Below are 10,913 nucleotides of genomic sequence, written 5' to 3'. Positions count from 1 at the left end.
ACATGCGCGAAATGGAAGAACATCTCGCGAGAGCCCCTGGATGATACTGCTTCTGTGCCGACTAGTCTTTTACAGGGCTGTCATCTGAAGAGATCAACAACAGCATATCGGGGGGACTGCGGGAGGAAATTTGATGAATGGGTCAATACAAGACCAACACGCACCAAATGCATGCTGGCGAAGTGAGAGCCACGTCACGCAGATTTAAGCCCGCCACGTATCAACCACGTGCCCAAGTATTCCGCGAGCTTTGGGACGCACTCCAAGTCTGTCGACCCTATAAGCCAGCATGGAATCAGACGTGTAAATCTATAGAGCGTACACCATCATATCTAGGTCATATCGTCGCACTTCGAGAGATACAACGGTCTTGATATCGAGGCTCTGTGGGAGAAGAACCATCAGAGATTCAGCACGTGTGATCGGTGAGGTGGGCGATGTGAACGGTGAATAACGTGCGGGTTTGGTGCGGAGGCTTACGTTGCCATTGCAATTGGATGAATCAAGGGCATATCAGGATGGCGGTGGTATGATAATGTGCTAGGACCCTCGCCTTCTTCGATTCGGTTCGGATCGTAAAAGAGTACAGTTTTGCATATCAGATTGACAGTGTGATTGAAGCCAGCAGAGCTTTTAGCACGAAAGCAGGAGCATGAGGCTTGCGCCAAACAAGCGCCAAAGCCCTAAAAAGTTCATACTTCCTGCACCACCACTCACAGCATATAGATTTATATCGATGGCTATACGACTTCGCAAAGAGTATTCTATCACCACGGATTCTGCTTGCCCAAATAATTGTAAAACTTGCCCACATCAGCTGTAGTGGGTTTCGTCACGATGTTCACAATGCCTGTCACAAACTCGGAGACATGGGGCTCGATCACCGCACCCTTGCCGCCCATGTCTGTCCATGAGGATGGAGATGAAGTGGGGACGCTCACACATTTGTCTGCATGTCTGTTGCGTGGCTAGTACCGGCAATTGCAAGAGGAAATACAGACCGACAGATCAATAAACAGCACAAAAGAATTCATTCGTGAAAATAAGAGATAATATTCAGTATTCTAGCACACACAGATTTCGATGAAGGGATCGCCTACGAGTACGTGAAGTCCCACCTTACTGATATTGTAGCTGGTCGATTCGGGCTTGAGATCTTTGTTGACACTGGTAAGAGAGGAGCTCGTGTTGACGATGTCTTCGCTGCTGCTATTCCATGGCTGGGAGAAGGAAGAATGTAACCAGTGTTGGACCCGTGATATTGCATTTGATCATCTCTGCAAGCACAGCTGGATCGAAGCTAAACAGCAAGTCCCTACAAGGGTTCTGCAGTGCAGGAATCATCATACAACCTGTAAAAGCTAACACAGCAAAACGCACGATCGCAGCGTTATTAATGATAGAGTCCAACCCAGTGCCATCGAGAAGCCCAAGAACTTTTGAACACCCGGTCTTGATACTGCCTTCATTCATGATATCAATTTAAACGAAATGGAGGGTCCCAGGACTGGATTTGAGGGCATCAAGATTCAAGGCCAAGGGGTGTGGCAGGAGAGTGACAGGTGACAAGCAGTGTTGGAAGATGACTGTAGGAGCTGCCTCTGCCTGGTAAGTTCAAGGTCAATTCCCCGGGATGCACTAGACGCATATAATATCAATATGAATAAGATAAGGGACTAGCTGCAGTCACCACACGAGTAAACGATCGATTTGCCCAGTGAGAAATCGAGAAACCATGTAACTCAGGCTGGCATGATCTTGACAGAATAAAGTTGAACGACACGGGCTTGTAAGGGAAAAGCGGAAATTCGAAATGATCAAGAGATTCGTGAATCGTGTACCCTCTTGATCAACTTGCCAACTGATGGTCCGCGGCACTGACATCCACAGAAAAACACGAGCTTACTAAGCAACGAGTGGCATTTCGTCATTAACCTGTGCCAGTGCACCAGTACTAGTGAGCCTTAGCACGCGACTGCGACGCGACGATGGACGCTACTGCACTCAAAGTTTGGCTTGATCATGGTCAGTCGTTTTGTATGATATGATACCCGCTTTCTCAACTCGCGTCACAGTCAATAACTGTCCTTGGCCGTATGCACTTCTGCTCTCTCTCGGTGCTCTAACATTTGCACGTTTTACATTCAAAACTCTTGTCGTCTTCTTTCAAACCTTCATTCTTTCTGGGACACATGTATGTGGATTATAGAACATGTGTCTTTAGCCCTCTGGTGAGAACCTGACTTGCCTTACCGCAGCTCAAGAAGTTTGGTGCTAAGAAGGGAGCATGGGCAGGTTGGTTAGGCGACCTCTGCTGACGTGCAAATCTCATTCATTCATTCATTCATTCCAGTCGTTACGGGTGCTTCAGATGGCATTGGGAGGGAGTTCGCAATCCAGCTAGGTTCAGCGGGGTTCAATGTCTTGCTCATCGCACGGAACGCCAAGATGTTGAACGACGTAGCAGTCGAGATTGGTACGAGTTCTTCACATCGGTGTTTTTTAAAGCCTCACAACTCTTCTAGCTACGAAAACAAAATCTACAGTTGAAACCAAGATCTACCTTATCGACTTTGCCCAAAGCGACAACTTCAAATATGATGGCCTGAAAGCTCTTCTTCAAACTCTCGATGTTGGTGTGCTCGGTGCGTGCTCAGTAGCACTCTTGAGCCCTCGTTTTTGACACAGCATAGTTAACAATGTCGGAAAATCCCACACCATGCCCACTTATTTTGCTGAAACTGTGGAACAAGAAAATGCTGACATCGTTGCCATCAACGTGAATGCGACAATTCGCGTCACGCATGCAGTTCTCCCTGGTATGATTCAGCGGTGAGCTATCTAACCTGCATCTCACCTCTATTGCCTCAATGCGAACGGACTTAGGAAGCGTGGGTTGGTTCTCAACCTCGGCTCCTTTGCGGGACTCGTCCCTTCTCCAATGCTAGCGACATACAGTGGTACTAAGGCGTTCCTTGAAACCTTTACCAGCGCCCTCGCAGAGGAGGTTAGATCCGATGGGATCGTCGTCCAATACCTTAATACTTACTTTGTCGTGCGTAACATTCATTACGTCTCCGAGCCATTACATCTCACCATGCCCCTTCTTGTCTTTTCCAGGTTTCCAAGATGTCCAAAATCCGACGCACATCTGCGTTAATTCCCAGTCCCACATCCTACGTGCGCACATGCCTCTCTAAAATTGGCTTCTCCTGCGGTGCAGCATTCACTGGGCGCCCAGGCACGGTCACAGCGTTCTGGAGCCACGCGCTCCTCGATTACGCGATGCACGTCGTCGGATGGAAGACTCGACTTATTGCTTATACCCATTCGCTTCATAAGGATATCAGGAGAAGGGCACTGAAGAAGCGGGAGAGGGATGCCAAGAAGGAGTAGACCGCTTCATCCAGAATGTGAGCACGCTGTCGTGGATCATACAAATTCTAGGATTGTTTATGCCGTCTGATGGCACGAGCAATGCGACAATTATATGCTTTTGAATTGTTATTGATTTTCGTGTTAGCTATGTCCAAGTTCGCTTGCCGTTTGCTATAAGGTCTGAGCATTACCGGAGTGATTCTGTTACTAATGAAATGTCGATGTCCAAACTCTTAGTTTTCTTCTGTATGATGATGACTGAACGACTGTTCAATACCAATACAGGCTGCGTCAGAACACACTAAAATCTTTCATATCGTTGAGACTGATACATACAGCTCGAGGAACGAGCTCGAGCTTTGGGTCGTCAATGCGTTGTCTCCACAACATTCCTCGACCTTCGTTATAAGCCTTAGACGTGTGAACTTGATACGCCAAGTGATACCGGGTTGAACACGTAACTATTTGATAGTCGATATCATCTTGCAACTTTAAGCCGTGATAAAATGAGCAGTCTGCAAATTTTGGTAGAAGAACTTGGAACACAATACGCTACGGTCGTGAACATGACCTCGAAAATTGCACAAAGCATGAGACATTGAAACGCGTCGCGTACCACTCTATGTTACTATGGCTGTCCGTTCACGTGCCTTGTCACATGCCAAGCCATATAAAGCCAATATTTTTGACCAAGCGACTTACCGAGCCTTGGAAGAGAAGGAACGACCATCTTCGTTCCATCAAGGACCTGTATAAAGTCTGACTGCGGGAGACTACGAGTAAGCGCGCACTTGCGTCACATTTCTTTCCATATTCTAATTCTTCTTCCAGCATCGAAGCCATGGCGAAGTTCTGTGCTACTATACCTGATGGAAGACGACTGGCCCCAGCGCGGTATGGATTTGGTTCACGAGCCCCTCGAGACGAATGAAGATGCGCGGGGGATAATATGCTTGGCAACGAGGGATATCAGAGCGCTAACAGGTGTCTATGGGGCTACACACTGTTACATCGATTAAAGATCGCTCAAGACAGGACCTCTTGGACCTTGGTGCATTGCATTCACCACAAGCGATCCTTACGAAGGCTTACCAGCCAACTCGCCGTTGGAGGAAAAATATACGGTTTTCAAACAGTTGCTGAAGAAGGACGAACCGCCTCGTTGGTACCAATATTCTTGATGGACTATGTCAGTGACCTGTCGTATCGCGATGGAGGCAAAATTCAGGAATAAAACACTATCATATCGTGCGAACTGTACACTTCGAATTCGTGGAATCCTAGGACGTGCTGGCACACAGTCTATGTAATTCTCTCAGTACTTCTGATGATACACCGCCGAGGTTGGCCTTTTCTTGGACGGCAGACTGGTGTTGGATCGTCCTCAAGCCCTGAGGGGACACTCATTGAACCGCTTGTTCATCATCATCAATGTGAATGTGTAGGGCGATGTGCAAGACTAAAAACGATCCAGCGGTCCATGTCTACTATGTGCAGTATAAGCATGCCCGTCGACCTGCATGGTATTTTGACAGTTGCTGCTTATACCGGCAGCTTGATCGGCCGGCTTCTGTCTGTTTTTACGTGGCAAGCTGCTCGCTGTAACCTTTGGATTCAATGCTGAATTATACAGCTTGCGTCAGCAGAAAAGGCACGTGGTCAAGCATCTATCGGTTTCTTGCATCGTTGTCATTAGTGTCAATCTGTATATGCGCTTCCAGACGGAAAGCGCTCATGCTAAATATCTACCCCCGCTACTCTTTGAAGTCAACGTCTGGTACAAGCACCAAGATCCGATTCGGACATCAAGCAAGCAGACAAGTACCGAGCTGGTACTGGTTAGTAGACTGGTAAAAAGTACTTTGAGGCCTCGTTCGCATCGGTCTATACGACTGTTACACCCTCTGGAATTTCTCAGAGGGCTCGTGGATTGTTGAACAGACCCACGTTGACGCGACGCGACGCGTCGCGTCCAGTAGTCATTAATTAGGGGTACCAAAAATTTGCTCAAACTGCACTATTTCCGCTCGATAAAATAAAAGTGAGACCAAGGTAATTGTCAATCAGGCTTCAGGGCTTAGCTTGACCTCTCTAAAAACAGACTCTACTATCATCTTTTGTTGTTTGTTCACCTCTAAAGCTGCCGGGAATTGCCGCTTGGCAGTTGCCACAGAAATTCTGCCATTGACAATTTGACATTGACAACAACACAATTGAGTTCATCACACCGAGTCTTGTGGAGGTATAAAGTGTCCACACTTTCTGGACATTAAATCCGCCTGGTTTCGTATCATTTGCGATGCTGTCCTCCCAAGCATACGACTCCTTTGAACTCGACTTCGACCGAACAAATATGCCCGCCAGTGATCTGATTCAGTACGCTGCTCCTACGTCGGAGCACGCAATCCCTCGTACAGGCTCTCAGCATATAGGAGAGTCTAGTCTGGACGCATCGTTTGGTGGACAAACCCAAAGTGAGACCACACTCGACATCCCAACACCGGTGTTGTCTACCGAACCCTCGTCGGAGCCCCAAGAACCAGTGAGTCACCCACCGATTGTAGAAATAGCAAATTTTGATTACCTGCGTGTAGCCTTCTCGCTCATCAGCTCCGTCTCCTGCCCCCACCGAAATTATTCCGCTGGACCTTACACAAGAGGAAATTGTAGAAGAAATCCAGAAAATGGGAATTAAAGTTCGCGATTTTGGCCACGAGGCTGTTCCCATTCCGCAGCGCGCTGCCGAGCTCTTTGATCCACTACAGGCGTGGAACACGTACGAGACCGTAATTTCGCACCCCACTATGATGCGACCATGTCTTCCAGGGAAAATAACGCGTCGCTTGCTTGATATTGGCTGGCTTAAGAGGGAGGAGGAGGAGGAGCGGTGGAGTAATAAAGACAGGGAAGCGCTTGAAGCCTACGACAAACGACCACATTACCCATGGCGCGCGTACAACCTTCCCAAACCCAAGCGGGATGCACTTGCTAAGACGTGGAGAACGAGATTTCAAGAGATTACCGCAGAACAAATGCTAGCGACAATTGCCAGACCCTTCTCCCGGTTTAGGGCGCCTTTTGAGTTTGGCGGGAATGTAGAGAAAAAGCGTGGTGCCACTGATGACCAAGAGGTGCAGGATGGGGACGTTTCACCGCGAACCAAAAAGCGACGGTTGGAGCAGCAAATTGCAGCGTCTTTGGCACCAACGCTGAACCAGCCCCCTGTTTTAATCAATGGTCGGCCGCCCCAACAATACCCAGTTGGTAATCCTGCAGACATGCAGAAGCCATCCTCCTCCTTTCAACCGACTTCCACCCGTACGCCCCAGCGCGTATTGTCCTAAATTATGCTATGTTGATATGAATAGCCCCGCAGCGATACTCACCGCGTCACTCCCTGCCGTTCACCTTTTTTTTGACAATAATTGCCATTACACATCACAAAGTAATATTTGTGACTGTATTACTGATATTTTTTACTTGCTTGGATGAGGTATCTCCGGAGATTGTAGCATTACTAGTTAGCTGTACTCCGTGTTCCTTGTAATGTTTTTTCGTTCTATTTACTTTCCAAAGTGAAAATAGTCAAACAGACACGTGATATCCGTTCATCGACGTCGATCATTGGCCGGTCATAATCGAATTGCCGAACGGAGTTGCATGATAATCGGTAAGCTTTACCATGCAAACCCCCCATCACTTGTTAGGCGAATAAATATCCCATCTATGAGGGGATCGCCAACCCAACTCATACCTCGCGTGAAGTGACAAGCGCGCAGGTTATTCTTGGACAGATGCAACTTGTACTATCGTCACCGGCGATGTTCGGATGTGATTGAACCGATTAAATGCCCGCGTGTGGCCTCTGGATGCTTTCGCGGAACTCCTACGAACCTTGAGACAGTCCAGGCTGAAGCATGAGTGATATAGTAGGCGCGGCTGATCGGCATCAACAATTGAAGTATATAAAATGACTGACCTATATATTTATACCCTCCGGTTCCGATTACAGTAGACCGATGTTTACTGATCTTCAAGTTCTAACTAACGTACTTACCGCCCTTTCGCGTCTTTCCGCAAAATCGATATTAGTTATGGACCCCGTTTTATGAGTACCGCAGGCACGCAGCACGCTCCATATTATCGTGGCTCGGCGCTCATCAGCGTCACAATCCCTCGTGAATATTTATTGCCGTGAGGACAGCAACCTGTGATGCAAGTACCCTGAATATACATATTCATATTGTCCATCACAGTCTGCCCCACGGACAATAAACATGGATTCAAAAAGAGAATAAAAAGTACCTCGAATATAACATGGATATTAAAGTTCCTGGCAAGCACCACAAAGCAACAAGTACAACGGGCGCTCTGGCCTACACACAATTGGGCATACTTGAAATAACACTTTCGCGTTGTTGTCTACTAGATGGTCACCAGAGTTCGCGTTTTTTTTTTTTGCAACGACATTAGCTCCTCAACGTCTGGGCCAAAATCGAAAATTCTTTTACCGTTGGATAGCCTGATGTCGAAAATACAATGCCTGTTACTTTTTTTCTCGAGATTTGAAGAGTTGAGTCCAGCGGAGGGTTATCGTCTGATTGTCTCAAGGGTTCGCGTTTTTGTCACACTATGTAACGCCCTGCCGTCGAACCATTTCACGCTCCGCACGTATACACCAGCAAGTGAGCTTGAGATGCACAATAATATCTTGTAAAATTAGACAGAATGATAGTATGTGAAATGTACGGGAAGATATGCAAGTATGTTACAGTTGACTATATGACAGTAAGGTATGATGACAGGTACTTAATCTCGAGGGCTAGCGTGAATTATAAGGTAGGTGTAGTTGTTGAGGTGGCGCTTGATGATCAGCATAAGAATAAGGATAAAGAGTATGATAATGTGTACCAGGTATATGTAAATTGTGTTGGGAACTCGGAGTAAATGGGTGATGCTCGTTCAGTCGACGACGAACTGCAGGATGCTCAGGTTGCTCGACAGTGGCACTTGCCGGTGCTACGTTCTCGTCAGTTGTGCTTGTGTGCGTGTGCGTGCGTGTTTAGGCTTGACCATCCAGGTCTTCAGCGCTAAGACTCCAAAAATGACGCATGTGTTTAGTGCCGCATTTCGGCACAGCGGAATCTCAATTCCTATATCACACTTTGGATGGATTGTCACGTCTGGTCGTGTTTCTTATACTGCACGTCATTCTATTGAGAAAGTAGTCTCGGACAAATTTATTTAACATTGCCTAATCATATAGAATCACGATGTACCATTTCAGAATTTTCCGTGATGATATGCTTGCTGGAGTGTGCATTCTATGTGTAAAACTAGCCTCTAGCACCATAAACTGAGCCCTGGCACGAGAACCACTTGGAATTTTTTCACAAAAAAAATATGACAATGTGTATTATGCTGGGGAAAACTAATATGTAACATACAGAAGGATTCTGTGTAGAATTGCATGTGCTAGAATGAAAACACGAACCCATGAGACACACGAACCCGCGTGACCATCTAGTATATTCCAGCTAACTTTCGAGCATATAATATTACATAATAAAATATCATCGTGTATTTTATTTGTATTTTATAATTTATCATAATTATTGCTTGAATCACGACTTGAAGTTCGAGAGTTGCTATAGAGAAGTCAGAGTCTGCGTACGCTCATACATCACTAAAGTCTAGATCATCTCTTGCAAGTCAGCACATCGGGTAACCTCTGATCGAGCATTCATATCTCCTCCCAATCAGACCGCCACCAGCACCTTGTCTCAAACACTTCGAGGGTCACAATAGAGATGTACGTGTTCGCATAATAGGAACTGAGGAAAGTCAGTCATTCTCGGTTTCAGGAAACAGACACCGCCCTCAAGTCTTGGTGTGGGTGACAAGATTGGAGAAGGGGACACTAGCCTCATGCTTGACGTGCTTCCCCCTGAATTATGCGACATAGCGTTCAAGCAGATGATAGACGAGGTTGATTGGAATGTGATGTATCATCGTGGTATGTCCTCCTTCCACCAACTTGTGTTGCCCAAGCTCTGACATGGTTGGGCGTTCAGGTGGTGAGGTACCGAGGCGCGTGGCGGTCGAGGGGGAGATCGCAGATGATGGAAGGTGCCTTCTATCGCCGCCGCATTTTCGATCAGCTGATTTTATTCAACTTCAGTTTCCCGATTTACCGACATCCTGCAGATGAGTCGCCTCTGCTTCGGCAGTTTTCCCCAACGGTAGCTACCATCCGCAAGCATGTGGAGAATGTTCTTGGTCACCCCGTGAACCATGTCTTAATCCAACACTACCGTAGTGGTGCGGACTACATCTCAGAGCACTCTGACAAGACAATCGATGTTGTGCGTGGATCGAAGATAGTTAACGTCAGCCTAGGCGCTCAGCGAGTGATGACACTTCGCTTGAAACGAGATGGGGTACAACAAGCGGGTGACAGTGCTACCCCACGGCCATCACAGAAAATTCCGCTACCTCATAATTCAATGTTCGTTCTTGGTCTCGACACGAATGCGAAATGGTTGCACGCAATTAACCATGACAGACGTCCGATCCATTTGAAGTCCGCAGAGGAACAATTCATGAACGGAGAGCGCATCAGTCTCACGTTCCGTCATATCGGCACATTTCTTTCCAGGGATAACTCGCGTATATACGGCCAGGGGGCCAGGGGGAAGTTCTGTGACTCGGATCACGCAATAATTTGTGGCGGAGAGGAAGCTGCGAAGCTCTTGGAAGCGTTTGGTAAGGAGAATCAGCAGAGCGACTTCGACTGGGAAGAAGTGTATGGAGAGGGTTCCGATGTCTTACATTTTACTTCGAGGGAAAACCGGCCTCGGTGTTAAAGTTACTGTAGTAATTATATTGATTAGATTAAACACCTGTAGTGAAGTAACAAACTACGTTATCATTGTCTCTGTTGTTCTTCATGTTTCCCGCCTAACGACGATGGTGACATTTGAGTGACATAGGAAACACACGAATACACAACTCTCTCCCTTACCACCATCACTATCACTAGCTTGATTCATAGTCACTCGTTTCCCGCAGCGCAGGCAGCTGCCGGTACTTTCAGTGAAAGCTTTACTCGTCCTCTTGTTCCCCAACGTTCTTTCCTTTCATTCAGAAGGTTGGCAAGCCGTCACTAAGGTCCGATTTGTTTCCGTAAGGATCTGGTAAGCGGAAGCATTCTTGTTCGTTTCCTTTTTTGGGGGGCAGGATATTTAGTTTTTCAGGGCAGCGCGCATGTTGGTTTTGCGCGCGCCTTCTTCCCACCTTTTGGTTCACTATATACGAAAGGGAAAGACACGAGGCTCTTAATCGTGGACTTGGAACACGAGGCTTGCCTGTTCCTTTAGATCTCTCTGGTACATCGTCCTTGGAGACTTTTATCTTGACATCCCGCTCTACATCTTGCTTTCCATCTTACTCGCATCCTCTCCATTTTCTATTATTCAACTATCCACAAAAAAAATAAGTTCTCTAACGCGACACCAACTTATATTCTGCTACGT

The 10,913-nt window shown here is 46.9% G+C and overlaps 1 protein-coding gene across 1 annotated transcript; it reads right to left on the bottom strand.

The window, feature by feature from the left end:
• Window positions 1-767: 767 nt before the first annotated feature.
• On the bottom strand, window positions 768-1,884 carry BJ212DRAFT_1591510 (uncharacterized protein; the record flags this gene model as incomplete). The annotated part of the gene is made up of 4 exons (XM_041342519.1): window positions 1,691-1,884; window positions 1,381-1,638; window positions 1,076-1,220; window positions 768-904 (listed from the first exon to the last, which is right to left on the bottom strand). Exons 2-4 carry the CDS (start codon window positions 1,471-1,473, stop codon window positions 768-770), a joined length of 375 nt encoding a protein of 124 aa, XP_041185893.1. The 5' UTR covers window positions 1,474-1,638; window positions 1,691-1,884.
• Between the last annotated feature and the right edge of the window lie 9,029 nt (window positions 1,885-10,913).

The sequence above is a fragment of the Suillus subaureus genome (genome assembly GCF_016647635.1).
Source record: "Suillus subaureus strain MN1 chromosome Unknown BJ212scaffold_113, whole genome shotgun sequence".
In the NCBI taxonomy this organism is placed as follows: domain Eukaryota; kingdom Fungi; phylum Basidiomycota; class Agaricomycetes; order Boletales; family Suillaceae; genus Suillus; species Suillus subaureus.
Note: the sequence above shows the minus strand (reverse complement) of the source record. Positions and strands in the feature narration are given on the sequence as shown.